At 42.3% G+C, this 26,190-nt stretch overlaps 1 protein-coding gene across 3 annotated transcripts; it reads left to right on the top strand.

The window, feature by feature from the left end:
• Positions 1 to 8: 8 nt before the first annotated feature.
• ccdc186 (coiled-coil domain-containing protein 186) lies at positions 9 to 24,219 on the top strand. 3 transcript variants are annotated; one of them, XM_035145620.2, is made up of 16 exons: positions 9 to 122; positions 1,639 to 2,653; positions 3,049 to 3,175; positions 4,517 to 4,645; positions 6,845 to 7,057; positions 7,413 to 7,532; positions 8,268 to 8,372; positions 9,154 to 9,252; positions 10,552 to 10,638; positions 10,791 to 10,933; positions 12,523 to 12,778; positions 13,072 to 13,261; positions 14,323 to 14,403; positions 14,660 to 14,888; positions 19,724 to 19,943; positions 20,803 to 24,219. In XM_035145620.2, exons 2-16 carry the CDS (start codon positions 1,659 to 1,661, stop codon positions 20,884 to 20,886), a joined length of 3,078 nt encoding a protein of 1,025 aa, XP_035001511.1. In that variant the 5' UTR covers positions 9 to 122; positions 1,639 to 1,658; the 3' UTR covers positions 20,887 to 24,219. The 3 variants fall into 3 exon arrangements, 2 of the variants coding, with proteins under 2 accessions (XP_035001511.1, XP_035001510.1); XM_035145619.2 differs by having other exon boundaries at positions 14,323 to 14,421; XR_004694444.2 differs by lacking the exon at positions 20,803 to 24,219 and having other exon boundaries at positions 14,323 to 14,421; positions 14,660 to 17,549; positions 19,724 to 19,860.
• Positions 24,220 to 26,190: the final 1,971 nt, after the last annotated feature.

Here is a 26,190-nt window from a genome sequence, read left to right as displayed (position 1 = left end):
GTTGATGTGTCATATCGCAGTGACTTGTTGTGGCCGTCAGCTGGAGACACGGCGCGCCTGAGCTTCGCCTTCACACCGATCATCACCTCGCATTCACCCGCACCATGGCTCTTCCTCCCTCGGTGAGTGGACACACTTCCGTCCTTCACTCAGCGGCGCCTCTGGGTTGTTGTTTTGGTTTTTTTTGCGTTAGATGCTAGCGTTAGCCGCGCTAGCCTCGGTGTACTTGCAGCTAGCTAACGCCTCTCTCTCTCGCCGACGTTAGCTTGACCAGCGAAGGGGCAGCGGCGGCTCCATTCAACATGTCAGCCTGCGGTTTATCTGCCAAGACATTTGATCCGTCCGTTGTTAGCTCGCTGCGTTTTTTAATCTAAACCATGTGCTACGTTTTACACTGAATTAAGCGTTTGCCTGACGGCTAACCGAGCAGCTAGCGAGCTAAAGTCGGCATTGCATTAATCTAAATGAAACTAAGGGCTAATAAAGCAGCATTGAATACAACTGGGACGATCACACATCCTTTACACATCGTCCATTAAGGCTGTGTTGTAATAAATGTGTTTGGTGTTATTACGGTGACGAGCCGGGTCAGTGTTGTGCTATGACACCTGTCGCAAGGGCATCATTGCTATTACACGCGTTGTAACTGTTTCCACTGCTCAGCGAGAAAAGCTGGATTATGTTGCTGTTTTTCGCTTTGTCTCATTGTCACAAGTGAAACGAGAAGAAAGCAGGAGGTTCCCAGGTGTTGTTTTAAGGTTTGAAATGTCGATCTGCATTTGAGGGGAAGGTTACAGCTGGGATTGAATGAGAAAAGGGGTTGGATCCAAAAGGAGGATTTTTGGATCAGGAAACATAGGAAGGGGCCTCGGCCGCCACAGACCAGCTGTCGGGACAGTAATGCAGAAAGGTGTGTGGAAGTTTTTTATGGCTTGCAGCTATTTTCAGTCATCTCAGCAATTAATACCTCAAGTAAATGCTGACAGAGCCAGGGGAGTAATGTGTAAATGATCCAACGCAGGGCTGGAGACAGAGCTTCTTTCTTGATCATTTTATTCCATAGTTTGAGCAGAATACATTTTATCTGCATCTCTAAAATAAAGTGAACTGAATTCTTATCTAAATAACCTTTGTAAGAATTCAGATTTTTCAACTTGGTTTAGATTACCTCTATTTCTATAGTAATATAGTCCAAAGTCTACCTGGATGTGACATTTTGACTGTGTAATAATCATGAATACCTATCTTAGCTGTGGGACATTCTGCACCACACGCCTACGAGGGTAACTACGTCAGGTATTGACAGGTACACACCTCCTAGTGTGTGTGAGTTTGCCTTCGTCCGCTCGGTATGCCTTCGAGTTATGTGTCTTGCAGTTACAGATAAACTTGCAAATCACCAGAGAACCAACATGAGGAAATATGTAGTTTATAGCCAGCAGCGTCATAGTTCTTCCTGGCTCAACGCAAGGCCATGACTGTACCCTTTGACCAGGAAGACACAATATGCAGATAGCACAAACCTGCTCTATTGGTTGTTCACAGGGAAACAGTTGCCGTAGTCTATGAAAACCCAAACAGCTCATCGGTCTTTGCTTTCACTCAGCTCTCGTTCTCTCCCTTCCTCCTCTCTGACAGATTTAACCTAAGGAGGGACCATGGAACAGCCTGGTCCTGCTTCAGATGCTCACATCATGGAAGGATTAGAGGCCGAATCTGTGTCTGAGGGATCTCCCCCTGTGGATCAGCTCAACAACGGCACAACCAGCGTAGATAATGAGGAACAAATAAATCACAATGGTGCAGATGATTCAGAAATGTACGGTCAGGCAGAAGACAAAGCACAGACTGAAAGGGAATTAATAAAGAGCACTACATATGATGAGACTGACACAAAGACAGAGGCGGAAGCTCTACCATGCAGTCAGGAACAATTGGAGGGGAGTGAGACGTATGCTGACACTGGCTGTCATAACAGTACAGTTTCTATGGAAGAAGGGATATCTTTATTTTCAGATGAGGCTGGTGGAGCGTTGGTTGCCCTCGACACCTCTTTAGACAATGTGGTAGAAAACTCTCCCGCTGTTCTTGAAGGCACAACAGAAACCTTATTGACTTTTGATGAAGATGACGTCCCTCAAGCCACAACTCAAAACTGCAATGCGCAGCCATCAGTCGTGGTTACAAATTGCTCCACTGAGCCATTGCCTGCTGATGCTGATGATGGTTCAGCCGAGAGTCTATCACCCTCTTCTGTCCAAAGCACTTCCGAAAGCTCCCCTACTGACTCCGCTACCACATCTGGGATCTCAAATGGCCCCTCAACCCCCAGTTCAGATACTGTCAGCTCCTCACTTGCTTCCAGTCCGCAAACCAGTGCCAACACCTCAGCCCCCTCACATTCCTCGTCGAGCCCGTATGACACCGATTGCAGCCGGAAGCTTATTTCCCAAATCCAGCGTTCGCTGTCACAGGAGTCACTGCTGGATGAGCTGGAGTCAGAGCTTTTGGATTGTCAGCTGCCTGAGGGTAGAAGCGAGAGAAAAGGGAGCTCACCTGTCAATGGGCTCCCCACAGACCAGGAGGACTGCATGATGGTCTTTGAGAAGTGTATCCAGTACAAGTATGCACAACAGGAGAAAGCTATTAAGAGGTAATGTGCTATTTTCTAAGTTTTAATTGATACGCCATCACCACATAATTTTACACATTACATCAAAATGGGTCAGATTATCAAGAGATTAACCTACTTACTAATTCTTTTGCCTTTTAGTTCAACAATACACATATTAAAAGTGTCTTTATGAAGCTGACGCACACGAATAATTGTAATTTACAGTCTTAACAGTGTGCATGTTTTATAGTAATGATACTGGACTTTGTATAAATGACACAGAATAACCCACATACTTTTCCTATCCTGCTCCGGCTTCTGCCCTAATTAACAAGAGTCTAAATTCTTCAGTGCTTTGTGTGGACTTGACCTGAATTGGTATTGTGTGCTTATTTGTGTGTGTGTGTGTGTGTGGTGCGTTTGTGTGTGTATAGGCTGCTTGAGGACAACAAAAGACATCAAGAGCTGATCCTGGGTATCTGTTCAGAGAAGGACAACATGAAGGAAGAGCTGAAAAAGAGGGCAGAGACAGAAAAGCAACACATGGCCACCATTAAAAAGGTTGGTTTCATGCTCTGCTGTCTGCTCATGTTATGTGTGTGTCCTCTGGTCCAAATGGGCTTTGTTGTTATTGTTAAAAGATTTTATCAAAACAATGGAAATTCCTTTTGCTTTGGTTTTCATCAGCAAGGAAGTGCTCCAATGCTGTGTTTTGTCTCGACTTCCTGTCTGTACCAGATTTTTACTTCTGAAAATGCCTTAAATCTTGTCAGTGTACTTAATGTCAGGGGCTGCTATTATGGGATGAAGGAAGATATGTATAAAAGCAGTTTACAGCAACCTCATTCATTCAAATGCAGATTGCTAATTAGATTATGGGTTTAACAGCAGATCAGTGACTTTATAATTAGCTTTTTTTAAAAAATCATGTGTTAATAAACTATTTCATCATCCAAGAAACAGATCACACAACATACATTTTCTAATTAGATAAAAAAAAGACTATTCTGTTTGTCAAATGCTTAAATTATCCCTTTTTTAATATGGATATACTTTCAAGAGAAAGGCTGGACTGAAGCCAACGCTGACTATTGTTCAATTGAAGGACAAAACCAGAGGATAACGGATGTGTAGCAGCACCAAACACAGCTACGCTCCAATTCAATCAGCTGCAGTCTAGCTCTGTGTGGCTGGTAATTAAGGAAGTCAAACAAAGCAATCTGTACGGAGAGTAGAAAAGGACATTGAGTCCTGATTACGAGCATTCAACAGACAACACGGGCATCGAAGGCTGTATTAATTTGCGGGAAATCTGTGTTTTACCTTTGCTTTGATTTTAATAGCTCTCCAAAATCCCAATACAAGAATTCTGTATTTTTAAACACCTTATGTCTTTTTTCTGTATGTGTCTCATACCCTTTAATTAGAAAAGCTCCCCATGTAACTCTCACTCAAGTGCTGCTCTATTCATTGGGGCTGGTCTAGCAACGCTGTTGCTATAGAAGGAACGATAATTGATTCTTGCTTTCTTGGTAACGGCATTTGTTTAAGCATTGTGCAAGCAAAAGGTCGTTGGAGGAATTTCCATTACATATGCTCTATGTATGCTTGGATTCATTCCATTTATTTTCTAGGACTAGATGTGGGCTTTATATATTAAATGTGTTAGACCAAGAAACATTGTAATGTAACCAGTGTAACACAAAACAATCAGATCAACACTGATCATATTTTAGGAAAAAAAGGTAAAAGATCTTCATCACATGTATTTCTGTCTCAATTCATTTAGCCTCCAGCATGTTCTGTCAGGTGTCATCCTATGTTGCAAGTTATCCCAGGTGTGTCCCAGGCTTACATGTTGCCCAACACGTTGTTTACACGGTCTACTCCCTGTTTCTGCAGTTGGAAGGCAGGGTGGAGGAGCTACTCAGAGAACTGAAGGAGTCACGGGAGAAACTCATTCACCAGGACCAGGCTGCTAAGGCTGCCCTCCAGCAGATGCAGAAGGAGATGGCCTACCGACTAGAACAGGTACAACTGGGACCTAAATACTTTGTGACTCTCTGATAAGCTGGTCATGCAACATAGTTTTGCCCCAGTCTGGCATTTATTGGCGTGTCTGGTCTTGTTCCATTTAAGCCTACGACAATAGCAGGTATCAGGATTATTTTAATTGTGGGTGAACCCATTAAATAAGGCGCTTCACTTTTTCCCCATTCCCATTAGAGGAGTTTGCCTTCTTTTATTCCCCCCCGAGTGAGTCATGTTCGATGTCACAAAAGCAAATGAAACTGAGAAGCTCTCTCACCTCTGCCGTCTTGCCTGTGTTGTATCTTGAATGATACGAAGAAAAATAAAGCTTTTATGTTGTTTCCGAGATGTAAAAAATAACGAGTATGCAAATGTTCATGGCTATTTATATTTAGAAATTGGAACATTCACCTAGGTGTCATGTTTCCATCCCTGCCGATCAGAGCTGATGAAAACCATTGCAGACATATTTCAAACCACAATGCAGCACTTTGCACTCGTCATCATCCACAGCTCATGAAACATCAATACATGTGTATATAATGTGCATATACAAGAAAGTACTTTATCAATATGAGAGGGCTGAGACAAACAGTAAGTCATCTTCTTGTGTTCTGTGTTGTAGTAAATGTTTTTTTAACAGGCTCCATTTGCTGTTTTAATCTCTTGATAAACCGTTGGCCGAGTATTATCTGTTTGCAGCATCTGTCGGTTCGCAAACAATAAACTGAGTTAATACATATCCATCAATACAACTCTGCCAGAGAGTAACTCGCACCACCTCACATCACGAAATGTGGTATTCATCTTCAGATAAAAATGATTGCTTACTCTGAAAAAGCTCAAATATATAAAATAAAAAATATGTTTTTACAAAGCCAGCAGCTGAACAGTCAAGGTCCCTGCACACCAAACTCGTGTTATTGCAGATTTAATCACTTGTTAAGCGAATAGTGCAGGAGAGCACATTTTTCCTCCTGTATTTTACCCACCTGCTTTAAGCCACGTACAGTATTTTCTTCTTGAAAGTTTTGTCACACTTCACAATTTTTAATTTCACCGTTCAGTGAACAGTATGAGGTAGATTCTGCACTCAGTCGTCCCTTTCTTGACCGACCCATTTATCAGTCCTCCCTTGTAATAAGACGCTGACCCAGTCCTAATCAGCTGTCGCCCCAGTGGTTTGAAACGTTTGGTTATGTCATTTAATCGACGCTACCTTCTTTCTTTTTGATCTATTGGTTTTATTTAAAATACACATCATGTGCTACATCTATGTTCTTAAAAACCAAAACGCACACACCAGATTATGTTTTAAGCATTTGTACAGTTTTTCCTTCCTTGTAAGAGCGAGCTGTTGGAAAAGGTTGAGCACAGGAACATAAAACTGTTCTCTCCTGTCATATCTTGACAAAGTGAGAAAATCAGGTACATGTGCATCTCGATGGGATGAGGAATGAACACACAGGTGTGAGACGAATAGGGAAACCAATGAATGAACCACCAGACTTAGAGTAAAGGGCCCCATTCAGCAGGTGCACCAGTGTGGCGCTTGGTCTTAAAATGCAGAAATTATCAGTGGCATCATTATACATTGATTGGCAGCATTTTATTGTGAAAATAAGCACCCAATACCTTTCTATGTAATTTGTGTGTTTAATTGTGTCAATATCTTGTCTTTTGGCCGTGCTATGTATTTTAACAATATGTCATCTTGTACTCATAATTTAGGCCATTTTACGCATTAAAAATAATTTATTAATTAAGAAAATAATTAGCAGATTAATTGATGATGACAGCTTCTGTTTCTCACAGCTGTAGTTAACATGAAAAACATGGGATTGAGAAAGTCTGGCTGAAAAACTATTATATTTCACTCGCAGTGAAATAAGGCACCAGAGAATTGAAATTGTAATATTGCTGCCATGTAAAGGCAAATCAACCTTGTTTGGAAAAAGTCAGCAGTTTAGTCTTCCATCCACATTGAAATGCAGTCCATGTGTGCTTGTTTTATCACTTGCACCAGTCCAGGTTGAAGTTGTCAACATGCTAAGTAGAGGAGACCTTAAATGTTCTCCCAAAGCCATCTCCTTTTAGGGATTCCTGAGGGGAAATCACTTTGTTCAGTATAAGCAGCTCAGCGACCGAATTGTGGGAAATGTCATTAACTCTAAATCATCATCTAAACAACTGTCTCAGACGAACAGGAAATGCGATGAGGCACGTCAAGAGAAGGAGACCATGGTGATGAAATATGTGCGGGGGGAGAAAGAGGCCCTGGACCTGAGACGGGATAAGGAGGGTTTGGAGAAGAGGCTGAGGGAGGCCACCAAGGAGGTGGACCGCCAGGCGCTCCGGGGAAACCAGCTGGCTCAGGACAAAGGCCGGCTGCAGCAGCTGTATGATGCAAAGGTAAGTTCTGTGTCGAGAGTGATTTTGAAAAACTGCTTACAATAAGGGCATAAAGACTCAATAACCGCTCTGCTTACAGGTTGTATGTGCATTTAGCTTGAAAGACAACATCTGACAAAAAACAAACATTTCTACAGAGTACAAACTTAGCATAAGGAAATATTATAAATATATTAACCTGTCCCATTTATTAGTTTGTACTTAATATTTAAAGTTCGTACTTGCTGTAAATCAGTTTTACGTTCGGCAGTACTTTGTATGACCTTCTTGGGGCGTCTCACTGTTGTGTGAAGCCAAAAAGCTGTTGGCTCTCCTCCATTGTACCTGCTTCACCCATCTGTCTCTGTCTTTTCAGGAAGGAGAGGTCAGCAGGATGACTCGAGAGGTGGAAAAGTTGAAGGAGGAGATCAACTCCCATCTAATCAAGGTCAAATGGGCCCAGAACAAATTAAAGAGTGAGGCGGATGCACACAAGGTAACAGAACAATGTCAGGTTTTAACTTATTTTGAGAAGAGAGCACTGTATTTACTTGCGATTGAACACGTGGACATGCTGCATTCAAATTTTAATCAAATGCACATTTACATAGCTGATAGGATGTTTGGCTTCATAAAGTCGCTGCAGCTCTAGTTTACAGTGCACACACACAACATTTCCGTTTGTAACGACACAGTAAATTTCCTGCTTCGTGTCTTATTTTCTTCATTTACAGAACCTATTGTTTGTCGAACACGTAACTGCCAAACATTTCCACGATACAAATGACATCCCCCTTCAGTCATATTATCTGCAGCCGCCCCATAAAAATACATGATTAGATGTTTTTTTATTATTATTCAGGAGTGAAATGAAATGAGGTGAAAACGGTCCAGTAATGACCCTGCAAGAAAATCATCATTTACACTGGAGCTATTTTTGAAAATGTCTATTACAGCATAATGGTTTTATTTTTAACCGGCCCAAAGCGAATACACAACTATAAACAGAGGGAAAAAGGCAAAAACCGAGTAGATGCTCAAGGCCGCTGGAGCTGATCTGCTAATGTTTCTCTTCGTGGTTGTTTGGATGGTGGATGTGTGTATAAATCATTCTGTCTGTACATGTGTGTATACATCTGTTCGAGAAGAACACTAACCTTCACAAGCACAGGCTTTGAATTGAAGTGAGCGTTATAAATACGAATGCATGCTTGTGTCCACCTATGTGCAGGAAACGAAAGACAAACTAAGAGAGACCACGTCAAAATTGGCCCAGGCCAAAGAGGAGACCGAACAGATCCGCAAGAACTGCCAGGACATGATCCGAACCTACCAGGTGTGTGATATGTGACACAGAAGTATTAGGTTTGCTTCTGGGGAAGGAGAAAGGCAAACAAAAAAGGAGATCTGTGCCCCCAGGATCAAACTGCAAGTCAGGGTTTTTATGTCTATTGAAGGGATGTGGGCAAAATGGATGCATTTGTATACTCATATAAAAACAGGCCTGCAATCAATGATCCTACTTCCAAAGGATCAAACAATTGATGAGAGAAATGAGTTAATTGAACGTGTATCAGTTACACGTGTTGGGGAAATATTCAGCTGTATCTGCTTTCACATACAGGAACTGGATTTTTAAGTAGGAATTTGAACAGATTTTTTATTAAATGTGCAAATCAGAACTTTGCACAGGCCTGATTCTGTTTCAGGAGAATGGCAGTTTTCATTTGTACCTTATGATGGTAGTAAAGAGCTGCCTAACTTTTCTCTCTGGGGTTGGGATGCATGTACAAAACATCATATAAGTGAACATCACATCAATAAACAGGACTTGAAGCTCCCGAAAAAACAATTGTATGAGAGAATTTTCGTAATACATTATTTGATTATCTGCATATTTAAAAGGAAGGTATGCTGTAATTTAATGTAGCTAATTAAACCAGGAAAAAGTTGAATATAACTGAAACCAGCCAATTATGACACTGTTTCTCATTATAATTAATTGCTTACTCTTCCCTGAGTCGTATCTTCTCAGCTGTCAACATCTCTTCTGCTGTTGTTTCACTCAATGCATTCTCTCCATTTTAATTTTTCTTACTATTTTTTCTGTTTCCCAGGAATCGGAGGAGCTCAAGTCCAACGAACTGGATGCTAAACTGAGAGCGACCAAGGGAGAGCTGGAGAAACACAGGCAGGAACAAACAGACCAATTAGAGGTGACAACCACTGTGCACACAAACAAACACTTTCTCACTCGCGTACACACATTCATTCAAACACCACATTAGTATTTATGCTACATTATTCCGATTTTTATTTGTGGTGTTGATGCCAGGTCTTCTAGTAAAATAGTGTATTTTCAGCTGTTTCCATCAGTGCGAGAGGTGTAATTGCCTGAACTAGTAATGAGTAAGGAACTGGCTCTGCAGGCACACACTCGTGCACACGGACACACACATGGACTCACTCCAAACACAATGACCTGTTTTTCTGTCCCGTTCTGAGGGGACAACGCACTTTTAAAAATAAGTGGCCTAGAAATAATCAATATGATGCCGTGTATTTTAACAACCACCCAGAAGACACCAGGCTTTTGTCGCCATCTTTCCACAGTCTGATTTCCAAAGGGAGCTTACAAATCCTTAAAATGTCTTGATCCGAATTGAAGTTCTTAGCGACACCGTGCAAGGTTCTTGGTTCGAATCCGCGTTGGGCTGGGGCGGTTCTATGTGAACTTTGCATGTTCTCCCCTTATCTGTGAGGGTTTTCTCTTAAGTACTCCTGCTTTGATTGGGGTTAGGTTTATTGGTCTATTGTTATATTATTATTTGAGATATTTCCAGTGGCAACACACTTTCTGGCACGTTACTCATACTGATGAATTAACTGGTCCTTGTTTACTTTAGTGTGTGTGTTGTGCTCAAGTGATGATGCAGCTCAGTCATAAATAATGCACAGTGAGTTTCCATTACTGTCGGGGTAGTCAACATTAATATGCGACGGGAAGGGATGAATTGAGGAACTGGATGATGAATTTGCAGGCATCTTCTATTTCATTATATGTTGTCGTGGATACGGCAGGCTGCTAATGGCTTCTTGGAAAAGTTGACTAGCCCCCGTACCAGTTAACAGCTTCGTTTAAAAACATGACATGAAACATTATTCAGCTTTGCTTTCACATGCTAAATGAGTGCGTAAGCAAAATAACTTGAATGAATTCAACAGCTGGATTGCCAGGAAATGCATCTACAGTAAAACGATGCTACTGTAACATTTTCAGAAAGTAATTTGTCCCATTAAGTGTGATGGAGGTTTAAGTTGATGTGCAAAACCACTGACCTGGATTAAACCTTTGTCATCATTTGGAATTTCCAGAGAAGAAACCTTTTCAGTATTATGTGTCCTTTTTAAAAATGGATTTAGAGGTTTAGTGACCGAAACAGATTTTTATGAGCAGACTCTCATATGTATAATTGTGGATATGTATCTAACATATAACGTGATGCATGCTGCAGGTACACAGAGTGAAGGCCAAAGAGCTGGATGACCTGAAGAGGAGTTACAAAGAGGGCATGGACGAGCTCACGACTTTACGCACCAAGGTTTGTCTCACAGATAAGAGTGTGCGTGTGCGCTTGCGTGTGCGCTTGCGTGTGCGCTTGCGTGTGCGTGTGCGTGTGCGTGTGTGTGTGCGTGTGTGCGTGTGTGTAATATCAACACATCTTCAGCTCAATATGTGGGTGTCGTTGTGCAGTTAAAGTGTTTAGAGGACGAGCGTCCGCGCTGGGAAGATGAGCTGAGCAAGTACAGGGAGATCATCAACCGGCAGAAAGCGGAGCTCGGCCGCCAGAAAGAGAAGATGGACGAGATCGCTGCTCTCCAGGACCAGCAACAACGGTACACACACTCTCACACTGATCTTGTAGAAGCTGAAGCATACACACACACACACACACCCACAGCAATAAATTAAATAGTACACACTGATGAGTAAAATCAATACACACCACAGGACAGTTCTGCATAACCAGCATCCGAGGTAAATCTAAATATCTCTTTAAGGTCCCCTGATAAGTAGAGTAGTATTTTCTGTCCCTTTACTGCAGATTATGGCTTTTCAACTTTTCCAGGCGTAGAACAACATATATACTACACTAGAGGAAACTGATTTTATGCTTTATTTTCTGCGGCAACAAGTGACACACTAATTTCCCTCAAAGCGAGTGTGCTACATTGGCTGAGTACAGCTTTAGCTTGCTGTGAATCTAAGCATGAAGTATGAATAAAACTCACACACTGTAATCTGATAACCAGATGCCCATGAGATGTTTGTTTAACATCTCCATTATTAATTATGCTCCAGTGATGAATCTCCACATCACGTGGTTTCCACAGCGATGAAAGCCTAGTTTATACGTGTTGAGAGAGCTGCGGGCTCGAGCACCAGGACTACAAGTTGACAATACAGAAATGTGACAGTCAAGCTATAACAAATGAGAACACTGCACTTGCTTAGTGTTGTGTTGGTAACAGAGCACCTTAATTAATACCTTTTCTTAATTAGTCCCAGTAGCGTCAGTCCATTTTAGGACAGACGAGAGGAATTGAACATGGTCCTTTCTAAGGACAAAAATAGCTTCTCACATCAGCAATAAATTAATGTGAAAATACACACAGTGGGATCCTGTGGCTGAACTGCAAAACTTGCACAGGCAGTAAAACAACATTTTCAGCATTTAAGTCTTGACAAGATCATTCCTCATTTTTCATATGGTTATACAGACGTATGTTAACTCCCTGGCATGTTTCAATCCTTGACTTTAATATCAACATTCAGTCATTACTGGTTATGACAGAACGCCGCAGGTTGTTATATAGTTCTTGTCCCTTTTCAAAGATAGGCCAGAGTTGGATTTAGCTCACAGGACAGTCAGGGACTCGGGGTCTCTGTGGGTTTGTGGCTGTGCTGTCCATGAGCATGTGACTTGATGGAGAAACCTTTCCACTTATTGAAATGCTGCTCTCTGTGTGTGCCAGTGTGCCATAAGTAGGCGGCACCGACCCAAATTGATTCGTGCAAAAGCTTCTCTACTTTTTTTTGGCTGTACTTCTGACCAGCAGGGATTATTTTTTCCACCACAAGCACCAACAATTTTTGTTGTTGGCAAGAAAAGAAAATAACTTGGTTGCAAAACTTCTTTGGTCCGTCGACAACTTCAGTGACTGTGGCTCGTTCTTTTTATCCACTTCAGTGATCTTAATAAATCCAGATGCAATAAAAATTATGTATTATTTACACATAATTAAAAGGATAACAAGCATGAGCTCATGTTTCGAGTATTTCTTTAACTTGCTGTTCGTCATCTAACTCTCATGTATAATTCCCAGTAAATGCATGGCACTTACAGGGAAATGTGTTGTTAATGTCCATTTAATGTGACCTTCTTAACATCTGGTCAATTTATTTTGGGTTTGGGGTCACACAGAGACAAACAGGAGATCACGTCTCTGCGTGATGAAGTGGAAAGCCTCACCAGCCAGATGACTGACCTTCAGCGCGATGTGCAAGGCAGCAGGGAGCGCGAGGCGGAGTTACTGGGCTTCACCGAGAAACTGAGCAGCAAGAACGCCCAGCTCCAGTCAGAGAGCAACGCACTGCAGTGTCAGCTGGACCAGCTCACCAGCAGCTTCACAGAGCTCAAAGCACAGCTGGAGGAGACCAGGAGGCTGCTCGATGACAAGGTCGGGGAACTCTGAGTGCACAGGGGGATGGATAGATGTAGAATTGATGTATGAATGAAGCTCAGCTGATTAACAGAACAATACAGTTCACCAAACTATTACTGCAAGAATTCCTTATTGAAAACTGCCACTAAGTTACAGTGGTCTCATTAAAAAAATATGAGTTGTCTGTCCTAGAGCGCACAGAGTCCATGAATAGTGATATTTCCTGGCTTGGCACTCGGGAGAAGAGCTGAAAATAATGAATGCTGTAATTTCTTCACTTAAATCTCGTTTCTGTATTTGTCGTGCAGTCGCGGCAGCTGAAACAGGAGGAGTCGCTGCGGCAGCAGGAGGTGCAGGGCCTGCAGGAGGAGCGGACAGCGCTGCAGACCGAGGTGTCCCGGCTAAAAACCAGAGTCGATGAGCTGAGAGACGAGCTGGTGACACAGAAAAGGAAACAAGCTGCCAACATAAAGGACCTGACAAAACAACTAACACAAGGTCAGGAAGCCGTCAGAGTCATACGTGTCAAACACGTTTCACAGAAAAGACCAAACCCAGAGGCAGAGTTATGTATGAAACAGGGTTGTCATTACCATTAAACCGCAGCTATGACAAAGTAGTAATTGTGTTCACATCATCCGTGTATCTATGCATACATCAATCTATGCTATAAAGAGAGACATGGATTTCCCTTTGCCCATCTACTTTCACTTTACTCTGACGTATATCTTGAGTATGGAACAGCTTGGCTGAGAGACTTGGGGATTCAAAGTCAGGTCACATGCAGATTAAGAGGAGAAAGTGTAATGTGATTAAGAAACAAGGGAGATGGGAATGTACAGATAGAAAGCTAATATTCCCCTGTCAGGATTATCCTTTGAGCCACCTTCCTCTTCTTTGCTCTCTGGGCAAACGCAGTAACTTAAAAGCATCATTATTTCGTATGCGCAAGATTTTCCCTTTTACCTGGAATGAGCAATGAACATTTTCCTTAGAGGAGCCTGTTGTCAATCATCAGTGTTGCAATTACACTTCATGACTACAGTACAGTCATTTTCAAGCCTTTTTTTAAATGCATGAAAGGTTTGCTGAGCAGACACTCTCCTTCAAAATCAACCTGCGTCACATTTACTCAGGTGGACGCCTTCAAACTCAAGCAGTGATGCTTAGCTGCGACTTTCACTGCGTCTGCCGACAGTAATTTGTTCGAAAAAATGTCATACGCAGTTAATTTTTGCTCGACCGTGGAACATTTTCAAAGTCAGAATCCCCAGTGGGTCCCGGCTGTCAGTCGCAGCTCGTGTTGAAACTAGGTAAAAGGTACAATGTAAAATGTTTCTGCTTCCATAATCAATTTATAGTTTAGGTCATTAATCAGCAAAAGATTTAGCTTAAGACTTATTCTAAGAAGATGGTACCAAAGAAACTGTAACTTGTTGAATTCAGCAGATAATTTTTTTTATATTCAATAGTCAATTTCTAATTGTGTATATATATATATCACAGATCTATTGGTATTAGTGTCTCTTTTTGACAGTTTTCCCTCTTTTCTTCTACAGCCCGTAAGAGAATGGAGCAGGTAGAGAACGGAGGCTGCGACAGGGATGCCGGCAGTATGGGCAGTCGCTCTAGTTCCTCAGGTACTGCTCCTGGATTTGGTTAGTATTTAACACAGACAGTAGTATTACCATTTAAGGCTTTGTTTTTCAATAGTGGTGGTGGGATGAATCACCCTCTAAAGAAGGTATTTTTTATTTACATAATTCATGATAACAAAGGGAAATGGTAATATTTATATTTCTTCTTTAGTTTATGGAAAATTCACATACTTTACAGCGAGTCGTCATATAACCTAAAAAGTTTTGAACTCCTGTGGCCATCCCCTCCGTTCCCCAGGCTCTTTGAACGCACGTCACGGTGGGAGCGGTGGTGTTGAAGAGCGGTCGCCAGAGAGCCAGTCGGGTCCTTCAGTTGTGGTCGTGGACAGCTTCCCAGAGGTGGACAAGGCCGTGCTTGTGGAGCGCATTGTCCGCCTGCAGAAATCACTGGCTCGCAAGCAGGAAAAAATTGAGTTCATGGAAGATCACATCAAGCAGCTGGTGGAAGAGATCCGCAAGAAGACCAAGTGAGTGGCACGGGCCAAAGTAGAGGGAGCAGGGAGAGGTGGAGGGAACCTCGGGCAGTTTGAGGATTTAGAATGCATGGTGCTCAGATTGTTCTGATGCTGTGGATCCTGGTTTACTCTCAAACAAACCTCGTGGATGAATCAACTTTGGAAATTTCCGACACACATTGCAAAAGCTCTCCGACCTCACAAACCTGACACAGTTCCAGACCCGACAGCAGTTTCAAAGTAACAGCCTAGTAGTCTTAATGCAGTTTTACTAAAGCTTGTCAGCATATCAGCACTTGTGCAATTGCTAGAAAAGGGAAAAAGCCACAAGCTGCAGATGTTAAACAATAAAAGTGGCGTCAGGATAAAAAACAAAAAAAATACGAATGAGAGAATGCTGTGAGGAACCGCTCCTTCCTTACTCTTAGAAAGTTCAAATACTAAATGGTTTATATACAAGTTACCCTCAAACATCCTGTGAGTTCTTGTACTCACAAATTGTGTCACCTTCAAGAAAACACCATGTGATAACACACTTGGAAAGAGCCATTTCCTGCAGTTATGTTGAAACAAACTCATGTTCTACAGCTATAAGCACTATCTAGAACTGCCTATTGCAGATACTACAGGGTAATATTTCTGTCGACGCATTTTCTTTGTCGTTCAGCACATATTCAGACACACTGCACCTCCGCTCCTGACCTTGACAGACAGTTTATGCTGAAAAACACAATTTAAGGCTCCCCACCCTCTTCTCCTTCGCCTCTCTCTCTCTCTCCTCTCTGAATTTCAACACCTGCAAACATTGCACTTCTGATTTGTGACAAACTTCACTCAGAGCTATTTTTAGGCAAGCCGAGGTGGGAGGGCAATGCCTCAGTATGGATCTTTAACAATGTTGCATCCATATTCATCCCGTAAACTAAAGAGGCGGTGTGAAGGACGTTTGGTGTATTTTAATCACTGCACTTCATGTGCGGGTTTAGAAGTGGATCGTTCATCCCTACGCTGGGATGAAGTGAGTTATGGAGATAAAACCATCTCATTGAGCCAAAAGGATTTAAGACTTTCCTCTCAAATTAATGAAATCTTATTCATTGGTTAGTCAAGATCCCTCCGTACATTTGGTTAAAGTTTAGCATCACAATGGTTCTTGTAACCAGATGATATCGACAACGCTCCAATCCCGTCTCTCCCTCTTCTCATTTATTTCCCAGCTGTTAACTTGGATTCAATCCATTAACCTCAACCTACATTCAGGAGTTAAAATTGAGGACGAATCCCACGGTTGCCGGGGCTATAATTAGCTCTGTAAAAATCTTAGCTTGGGGGGGGGGTGTTGCTCTTCGCTGAATGCAGACGTGAGATGTGAATTTGTCCTTTTTGCCTTTCTGTCCCTATCCCTCCAGGACAGCCTGGTGAACACTAGCCAGCTTAAGCTACCTGTGAGCCTGAAGCATGTGAGGGACAAAGGGACAGAGTTATGGAAGCAGAAGCGTAGTGGGACAGATAGTGGAAGAAAATAATTAAACATTTAATTATAGTTTTTAATTTGTGTTTGCACATCCATACCACACTTGTGTGATGACAGTGTTATGCATCCGTTTGCTCATTGACTGATCACGATTGCATCAGTTTACTACTACTTTAATACATTGTGGAGTCTAAGTCACCTCTTGGTATTTCACATCATGTTTTTAAAGTGGCATGTTCACTTGCTGCTGCGAAGTCGAACACGGGTCGTTGGCTTCACACTGAAATTGCGATTTGAAGTAAATGAGCTAAAGAAAAAAATGTAGAAATGGCAGCATCGAGGGCAATGATGTCTGTCCTTCAACAGCAACACCTGCTCATTTTGACCATTAAGTCTAAATGGTTCAATCCTGTGACTTTAATTAAAAGGACGGTGATGCAAAGCAGATGCGAACAAAGCAGGAGCAGTCGTTCTGTTCAGGTGAAGATTGCCATTTATCTGGCGAGTGTCCATTTTCACTCTGCTCAGGTTGACATCAAAGGTAACTAACTGCAAATCAAAGCCATTTAAAATCTAGTGCAGGCTGCCGAGGATCCACACCTGCTGTTAAAGTATAATATGCTGGATCCTTTCAAGGTTGTTCCATTGCCACACTGTTCATAAGTATCCACATTAATAGAGCAGGTGCAGTGTTACATGTTGCTGCAAAATATGATACACATAATTACCTTATAATTAATTATATTATATAATTACCTTATTAAACAAATGGCTTTGGCAATTAAGATAACAAATAGCTTCAATGATTGTTTAAGATCGATTTCCCTCTCACCACAGTGTGTTGTGTATTTTCTCTGTAGCTACTCTTCCTGTCAGGAGGTTTATAAAAGGTTTAAGGACTAGTCTCTGTAGTTTGGTCTGACACAACATGTCCAAGAGCTGCGCTCAATCGCCACCTTCACTTCATGCATGCTTGATCTGCTGCCCTCATTGCTTGCACTGTCAACTGGGGGGGGGGGGTTGGAAACAGGACATGTCACTCACAAATGCTCCCCTGCACCCCCCGCCTACCTGTGCATGCCATTCAGCACAACATGTGGCCACATCGTTTTGATTTCTGTCACTTTTTTGTTTTTTACTAAACACTGTTGCGATGGAGCTGGGGTCCAAAAAACGGACCCTTGCAGGTCTAGTCAGAGGTAAGTCTCATTTCCTGTGTGTGCAAACCCAGGTGTTTGTGTGCGTGTGAATGAGAACACTTTGTGTCGGCTGCTTCTTTGTTGTGCTTCCATGGCTTTTTTTTTTTTTTGCACCATAGGCTTCTTTGCTTTCATTGCACCATACACTTCAAGTTTATGTGTTGTGTTGACTTCTGTGAAAGACCGAAAGGAGCAAGTGAGAAAAATGGCTTAAACACTAAAAATGCATGTTAAAAAATGTGTTCTGATTCATTAAATGTCATATCATTATTCCAGGTAAAACTAGAATGGCACTCAGAGCACATTGCCTCGCCAAAGACCAGTCCCCTTAAATTCAATCAAGCCACAATAAATTGCACACACTCAGTCATAGATATCAGTCGTCTACATGTGCCTTGTTTTTGTTCAACAAGATCCATGAATTATTCCCTTGGAAAACACTACCCTCTCTGTGGAGGTTATGATGATAGTTGCTTCAACATTTTAAGGAGGTGTCCCAGGTGGCTGCAAGCTAAATACTAGCCTTACTTACATGCTTATCTTGCTATTTTCTATTATTTCATGCGCGTTACCTTCTGAAATGTCTATAACAGAAGTCATCAACACGTTTTCAACCCCCAGAGATCTTTTACACAGCATCTTCACTTAGAGGAATAGTTAAATAGCGGGTTCCTTATTTACTTAGTCACTTGGTTGCCAGCGACAATGACTGTTCCATGGAAATAATGTTGTGTTTAACATTTAAAGACATAATAATGTGTATATGTGTATTTGCTCTGAGCAGCACTTTTTGCTAAATATGAAGAATCAAAGCCATCACGGCACAGAAAAGGGTATATCTTAAAGAATGTAGTACACTAACTGGTTTTTCATTTTGTTGTAGTAGTAGTAGTAGTAGTAGTAGTAGAAGTTGTGCTATTCACCTCCTTTGAATCTTCCCTCCACTTATTCCCTTGAGAATCTTCTAATGAGAATCTTTCAGCTTTAGAAGTCAGGCTGTCGTCTGCTTCTGTTTAGAAAAACAGATTTTTTACTGAGTGGGAATCTTTTTGCAGAATCTCACGTAACGGTCACGAACGTCCCTCTGCTCCGAGCTCTCCGTGCAGTTACACTTCTTTAAAAATAAAAAAACACCCGCAGACGCAGCCTCAATTTGAACTAAACAAAGTCGATAGGGGGCTGAGTGTTGTTGCCATTTCTGGTTAGTGCTTCAGGTACACGTCTGGGTTGACAACAGGTTCAAAATATTGATCTTATGAGATTGTTGACCTTTTCGAAAGGACAGTGCACAGCCCTCTTTTACCTGCACACACACACTGCACTGCTGAAGAGAGAATTAAGAACACGGATGTGTTTGCAGAAGCTTATAGCCAGAGAATCCTCAAAACAATAATATACGTGTATTGAGCGAGGGAACGAAGCTTAATGTTTTGTCAAGGGTCAAGATGACATCATCTTATAGGAATCTAATGAAAAAGCAGGTATCACACACAGTTTTCCAACATCATACAAAAATCTACCGAGGTAATAAAACCACTGAATGTGAGACTACAGCCTGTGAAAAGAACATAAATATATATATCCACAATGAGTATTTGCAGTTACCCTAAAATGGCTTTAAAGAACATGGCGTAATCCTCCTTATATACAACCAAAATATTTCTCTCAGCTCTGAGGTTATATTTAGCAAAATATACATATGTATTTATCACACAGAATAAAAATCTGTTCGCAAAAAAGTGAAAACTAGTGGATATAGTATTTTTTATCAATTTGATTACAGTCAAAGTATTCACACGAACCATTTGAATTCTGGGAGTAGATTCAAACGCCACAGTTTTCATTTTCTCTTCCTCTTCCTGCTCTGGCTGGTACAGTAATAATCTTTCTTGCTGTGACTGGGTGTATTCCATTTACACAGGTTCAATAAGGCACCCGAGTAGAATTACTATTCCAGTAGCGTTCGCTGCTTTTGCTGCTTTTTTGCTGCTGGAAACGGTTTTATTGCTCTGTAGGAGCTCTCCATGCTCCCACCTATGAATCCCACTTTCTCAATTTTCTTTGCTTAACAGTCTCAGGCTGATGCCATGCACCCATTCCATTTCCTCTCCTCTTTTTTTTTTTTTTACTCAAAGAACGTGGTTTGACTCGTTTCCTCTCCTTAATTCCCACAGAATTATCCAGAGCTATGTGCTAAGAGAGGAGACAGGGGCCCTGTCATCGGAGGCCTCGGATATTATCAAGGCCAACCTGGGCCGGAGGGGGGGCATCATGGCTTCGCTTTACACCTCCCACCCTGCGGACAGCGGGCTGACCCTGGATCTGTCGCTGGAGATCAACAGAAAGCTGCAGGCGGTGCTGGAGGACACACTGCTGAAGAACATTACTCTGAAGGTAAGCACTCCCCAAGCAGGCATCATTTCCCCCCCCATAAGTATTAAACTGGTCCACACGCACGGGCGATACCGAGGATACTGGGGGTGTGTGCAAGCTGCTGGCATCGCATCTTAATCTGCAGTGAGTGTATTACAGTTGAAGCTTTGATGACATGAGTGGATAATTAATTGGATGTGCCAGTGTCATGCTCCACCTCTGGAGTCACTCAGCCTGATGTGACTTGACTGTGTAAGTGTGCAGGGCGCTGCCGGCACCATAACAACACAGGCGCTGTGAAATCTAGATACAGAACTAGAGCTTCGACAACGTGTATTGTTGGAGCCTCCTTAATGTTCGTCTCTTTTTCGCTGTGTGCACTTTTGTTTATGAAGGCGCTGTGGGATGCTTTTTAAAAAATATGTTCACGTGTTACACTGTCAGACTTGTCTCGGTCGGCCTACGCGAAAAACCTAAATTAGACGATGAATGTGGGCGTATTTTTCTGCCAGCGACTTTTCTTTGCGGTGGATGAAAGATGAATGACAGGCCGCCTGAAGTAATGATTAAAAAAACGACCTCAACAAGGTCACAATAAAGTGACAATAGAACAAAACACTGACGGAGGCAAATTAAAGCTTCACATTCACTGAGATGCGATGATGATTTTTAACCTGATGATAAGCAGGTTTTGTATATGAGGAGGATGATTATTTAGTAATTACTATAATAGAATCACTATTTCTACTCCAACAAATATTATTCACACTTTTAAGTACCTTGTACTCTTTCCTTGTAGAAATAAAAGCAGAGACGCAGCCGCAGCTCGTCAGCCCGTCTCATTGTCACAGAGTCTTAAAGTCTTTTCTCTGGTCCACAGGAGAATCTACAGACACTTGGTGCCGAGATCGAGAAGCTCATAAAACAGCAGAGAGATCCAGACGACGGAGAGAGGAGGAAGTGACTCGACCACGTCACGAGAAAAGAGAAAACAAACGACTAATCTCCAACACAGCATTTTTTTTGAAGGGCCAGCGACATTTGAGCGTTTGAGACACACACACACTCATTCCTGCAACGTATGAAGGAGCAAACTGAATGTGGTGAAGTGCCAGTAGCACCCCCAGGTTGCTCTTCGGAGAACCTCTGGGTTTTTTTTGTTTTTTTTTGTCCTGTCTTGTGGAACATATCTGAACTTACTTGAATTCTTCCATCTAAATGGTTCCACCCCCCCCCATTTCCTCCTCCAACACAACAAATCTTCCTCTGGCGGCCGTCCCTCTCCCCTGAGCTGTGCCAGGACCAAACTATTCGGGCCAGTTCCAGCTCTGACTGCCTTGAAAAAATGAATCGACCCAAGATGCCATAATCATGAATGTAAAACAAAATCTAGCTGGGATATAGTCCCACAACATTAAACACAGATTTAACAGTGAATTTATCATAAAAAACTAATTACATTTCTCTCATCACCGCTCTGTCCACACTAAGCAACCTAACATGAGATGATCATCGGGCAGTATGCGCTCTTTACTTCTCTCCTGATGTCCGTCTGCCAATAAGCCAAATGTATTTATGAGAGGCTGCTTCTCCAGCTTCACCACGCAGCTACAGTAAAGTGGGAAACACATCGCTCCCGGCTGCTGGGGACCTTGTATGACATCGTTTCTCATCATTTTCTGCTCTGCACAGCACTTACGACCCGAGCTGGCGAGGCAAGGTGCCTCACATCAGCGGACTCGCTCGTGTGCGTGACACCGGTGCTAGATCCGAGGAAGCAGACTGTATCCTCGCATTGTGCCGACAGTGTGGAGGAGTACTACTCTTACGCAGGACTCGAGCGTAAACACCGCTCAGTCACTGCGAATGGAGCGACTTGGTGCATCGTTGAACTGCATTGTGGATCAATTGCAGTAGAAGTTTATTTTTTTTCATGAATCAGCGCAGGCACCAGCCAATCAAAGCGTTTTAAACTCATAGACTGTATATAAAGATGGACGACATCTACTTCCTTCCACTACCCAGACATGAAGCGAAAATATGAACGCTGCCATCTTGGGCTTGTTTCATCTGGTTTTTCTAGCATCAAATAAATAATTAAAACCAATTAAAACTTGAACATACATTTGTCTCTAAGCTAAATTGACAGAAAAACCTATTTGACTTTGAGTTTCCAGTTTGGTCCAGGTCCTGTCCACTAACACGGAGGAGGCAAGAATATGACCTCTGGTGATTTTTGGGGAGCTGTCATGTCGTCAGTCTTTATACACAGACTATGGTCCCAAGCATGAAACTGTGATTGTTGTGAGAAGCGTGTGAGTCCTGCGTTTAAATTGTGTAAAATTTGAAGATTATACGACAAATGTAAAATCATGCCACGGTTGAAGTCTGGCCATTTTGAATGTGATTTATCTTTTCTAATTTATTTCCAGTTTATTTCCAGTCCAAATGAAATTTTATTTCCAGATGTCTGATCGGTTTTCAGTTTTACTTTTTTTTTAATCATCAACTCAAATAACTTATTTATAGAATTTCTGGAGGAATATCTAAAACATTTTCACCTTCTCTCACTTTAATCTGCTCTGATAAAATGTTCCTGTCGCAGGCGTCATTAGTGTCAACTCGTATGTTTTTTTTTTCTGCAGCATGTGCAGAATATGATCTTGTTGGGGGGGAAGCAGAAATGTTATATTCCTTTCCGTCGCCTCTTTTTATTTTTCTTTCTCGTGTCACTGAGTGCGTTGTAGTAAATCAAGTGGAGAAGAAACTGGGGAGAGAACACGGGAACTCAAGCTGTAGCTCAGGAACGTTTATGGAACCTGTAGAAATATCACCAGGGACAAAGTGCAATGCTGTTCCTTCCATTGATTCCTTTCCTTCTTGTTCTGTGTGTGTGTGTGTGTGTGTGTGTGTGTGTGTGTGTGTGTGTGTGTGTGTGTGTGTGTGTGTGTGTGTGTGTGTGTGTGTGTGTGTGTGTGTGTGTGTGTGTGTGTGTGTGTGTGTGTGTGTGTGTGTGTGTGTGTGTGTGTGTGTGTTCACACCTTGTGTACATGTCTCAGCTCTCAGGCCTTGTAGGCTTGCAGCACACCGTCCTTCCACCGGGGGAAACACGCCTCCCTCATTTTGCATCTGGGCCACAGGAACGCTCCCCTGCAGCTCGGCAGCTCCACACACAACAATTCTTCTGTTTCACAGCCGTGAAGTTTCTCGCGCAGACGCAGAGCGGAAGAGGTGCGGGGCCCCGGCACCTTGCACCACCCCACGATGCTAAAGTTTCCCTGGTTCTTGATTTGATCTGGTTTGCAGGCGCTGTCACAAATGATAAGCCTCCTTCCCTCTTTCACCCCGATCAGAACGGGGGCTTTCATAGGCCGTGAATGCTTACAGGCCGATCCCAACCCTCACACCCCGAGGCTATGTTGACATGGCCCAGTATGCGAATAGAGATGAAAGTTCCCAGGATTGAGGTCACGGAGTCCTTAAAAACCTCCCCGGTGCTGCAGTGGGTGCTCGGTGTTTGATGTGCATCTGCTTTTATTTCATCCTGACAGATTGTTCTCGGTATGTAAACGCACAGACGGCAAAACCCTGAGATAACATCTGGATTCTCCCTGATATTGACGCTTCGCAACCTTTGGCACTGAGAGAGAAAAGAAAAAAACAAATCTAACTTCCAGTGTCAGTTTTTTGGGACTTTATCACATCACGTCAGGTTTCTTTCTCTATTATGTCGTTTGATTGCTTTGAAAACAAACTCATCTGGATGTTAATGTGCATCTGAAACAGTGCGACTGAGCCTCTTGCTGCAGGGGAGGTGGAGATCACAGCAGTTTTTTTTTGTTTTCTGTTTCTGGTGCAGAACCTATGCAAAACACCCGCATGGGATTTCTTAATTCTTTCCTCCTAATTCTCTGAGGTACGCTAATGCGCTTCACCCGCTTTTGTCTCAGTGTGACACCTGTGTTTCCCACAGCCTCGAAAACAAAGCCGCGCGCCGCAGCATTGTACAGACGAATGAATACAAACTCAACTATGTGGAAGTGAAGAGTGTGAGAGTCGAAATGTGACGTTAAATGAGAAGTTTGTCCTTTTTCCTTTTTCTGTTTTCTTCCTCCTGTGCAATGATTTCCTCTCTTCGCTCTTTTTTTGTTTTTTGTCAAACTGTGATTATATACATTTGTAGATATGTCATACTGTAAAATTATCATGAGATCTTTTTAAAAAAACACTGATTCTGGATTATGTTTGTATATATCTATGGTGTTTCCAGGGAATAAAAGGAGAGAACTTGAATGTTCGGCACTGTTTTGTTGTTCTTTTTTTCCCACCGTGACGATAATGAGGTTGACGCTAACATCTGTTTTCCCCTTGTTTCTGTTTTTCTGCTGCAGTGGAATGAAGGGGGATTCAGATAATGGGGCGATTTTTCAGAGTTAACCTCTCGCACAGGGACTGTTTCTGTGAGACGCACTTAAAAAGCAGCCGTTTCAGCAGAGCTGGAGGTCACGCACGTAACTGCGCCACTGTCACTCAACCAGGCAACCTCGCCGAAGATTTAAAGACGGTGTTATGGGAATACTTTAAGTCCAAGGCAGAAAGAACTCAAAGGTGAACTTCCCTCATTTTAATGTCACTGAAGGCATCGTTCTTACATGAGTAACCTAGTTTACTAAGAGCACTGGAGTTCAATAAAATGTATAAATAGAAAAGTGGAAATGTTTACATCAGGGCTGTGAATATCCACGATTTTCTTTTTATTACGCGTCTGTGATGAGGACGACCAGCAGCCGGAGACAGGATGTTTCTTAGGTCCTCTGCCCCTCTGTCCTATTCTTGTGGACAAGATGTCTCAAGAACTCCTCAAGGGAATTTCTACAGATTTGGTTTAAAAGTTTAGTTGGACTCCAGGATGAACAGATACGATTTTCGTGGTCAAGGTTGTGGTTTTCGGCCTCTTGAACATGAAATCTCGAGTCTGTCTTTAGGGGATTTCTTTGAATTTGACCAGTTGTCACTTGGACTCAAAGGTTAACTGGTTAGATTTGGGTAACGAAAGGTTAGTGACCTCATAAAACACGTTTTTGGTTTTGTGAATGCAAGATCTCAAGAACAACTTCAGGGAATTTCCTCAACCTTAGTGCAAATGTACTGGACTCAAAGATGAGCCAATTAGATTTCTATGGTCAAAGGTCACGTTTCCGGCCTCTTGAACATCAAATCTCAAGTCTGCCTTCAGGGAATATCCTCAAATTTTGACCAGTGGTCACTTGGATTCAAAGATGAACTCATTAGATTTCACTGGTCGAAGGTCAAAGGTCACAGTACATATGAGTCTGAAAGAAATGTATGTAGACTTGAAGTGCACTGGTTGGCAGAGGAGTACAACCACAGGGAGGCAATTCTAAGTCCATTAATAAGTCAATTATTTTGCTCGCAGTTTCTTAAACTGTCTAAGATGGAAATATATTCTGTTTTGATATCACAAAGAAGAGCAGCAAATCCTCACAAGACTTGTTTCAGCTCCAGTTCACATGGAGGATTTAGTGCGCTTACCGTGTCCTTTCTTCTGGATCCAGAGTAATAAAACTATCGTTTTTTCTGAACAATCTCCCCATAGTCACCCTGTCATTCTGCACACATGCATGAGCTTCTCTATTATTCTTTCCCACGCACACACACCCCCCACCCTCCTACACTAACTGTCACCAACAAAACAAGAAACATAAATTAGCAGCAAAATAAGACTTCTATTCCTCTTGAACTCTCTCGTCACATATGGCTGAATTTTCTCATTTTGTCTTCAGGCACCGCGGCACACAGCAGGTTCGCTGCACGTTCAAATATCCAATTCAGGCCAACGGTTACCGACAGACTATTTTTAGCTCTGTGATAGCGGATTCTCCTATCAGCCCCGATGACCACCTCCTTGAATTCATAAAGCATCGCCTGTGTCCTTTAGATGCAGCGGCGAGCATCACAGCAGCTCTCAAGGTGTAAAGATAACAAGCCTCTGCTGCCCTTGTCTGTTTGTTGTTTGCTATATTCCCTCCCTGACACAGGCGCTGCTACAGCTGCAGCATTAAGATAATAACATGTGAATATGAATGGCTCTCAGTAATGAGGATTATTACATTCCACTTATTGTCCTTTAATTTCGGCACAAGGTGACGCTGTGCACAGAAATAGATGTTTTTAATTGAGAATATTCATGTGTCCATCTGGTTTAACCCATCAGACAAAATCTGTAGAATGAGTCAGAACCGCTCCT

Source organism: Hippoglossus stenolepis, chromosome 21 (assembly GCF_022539355.2).
Source record: "Hippoglossus stenolepis isolate QCI-W04-F060 chromosome 21, HSTE1.2, whole genome shotgun sequence".
In the NCBI taxonomy this organism is placed as follows: domain Eukaryota; kingdom Metazoa; phylum Chordata; class Actinopteri; order Pleuronectiformes; family Pleuronectidae; genus Hippoglossus; species Hippoglossus stenolepis.
Note: the sequence above shows the minus strand (reverse complement) of the source record. Positions and strands in the feature narration are given on the sequence as shown.

What these genes read in the sequence shown, in the direction of transcription:
- ccdc186 (XM_035145619.2), top strand. Translation starts at nt 1,659, where the DNA reads ATGGAACAGCCTGGTCCTGCTTCAGATGCTCACATCATGGAAGGATTA. An exon ending in GTGAGGCGGATGCACACAAG is followed by an intron (nt 7,533 to 8,267) that starts GTAACAGAACAA and finishes ACCTATGTGCAG; the next exon opens with GAAACGAAAGACAAACTAAG. An exon ending in CTCCAGGACCAGCAACAACG is followed by an intron (nt 10,934 to 12,522) that starts GTACACACACTC and finishes GGGGTCACACAG; the next exon opens with AGACAAACAGGAGATCACGT.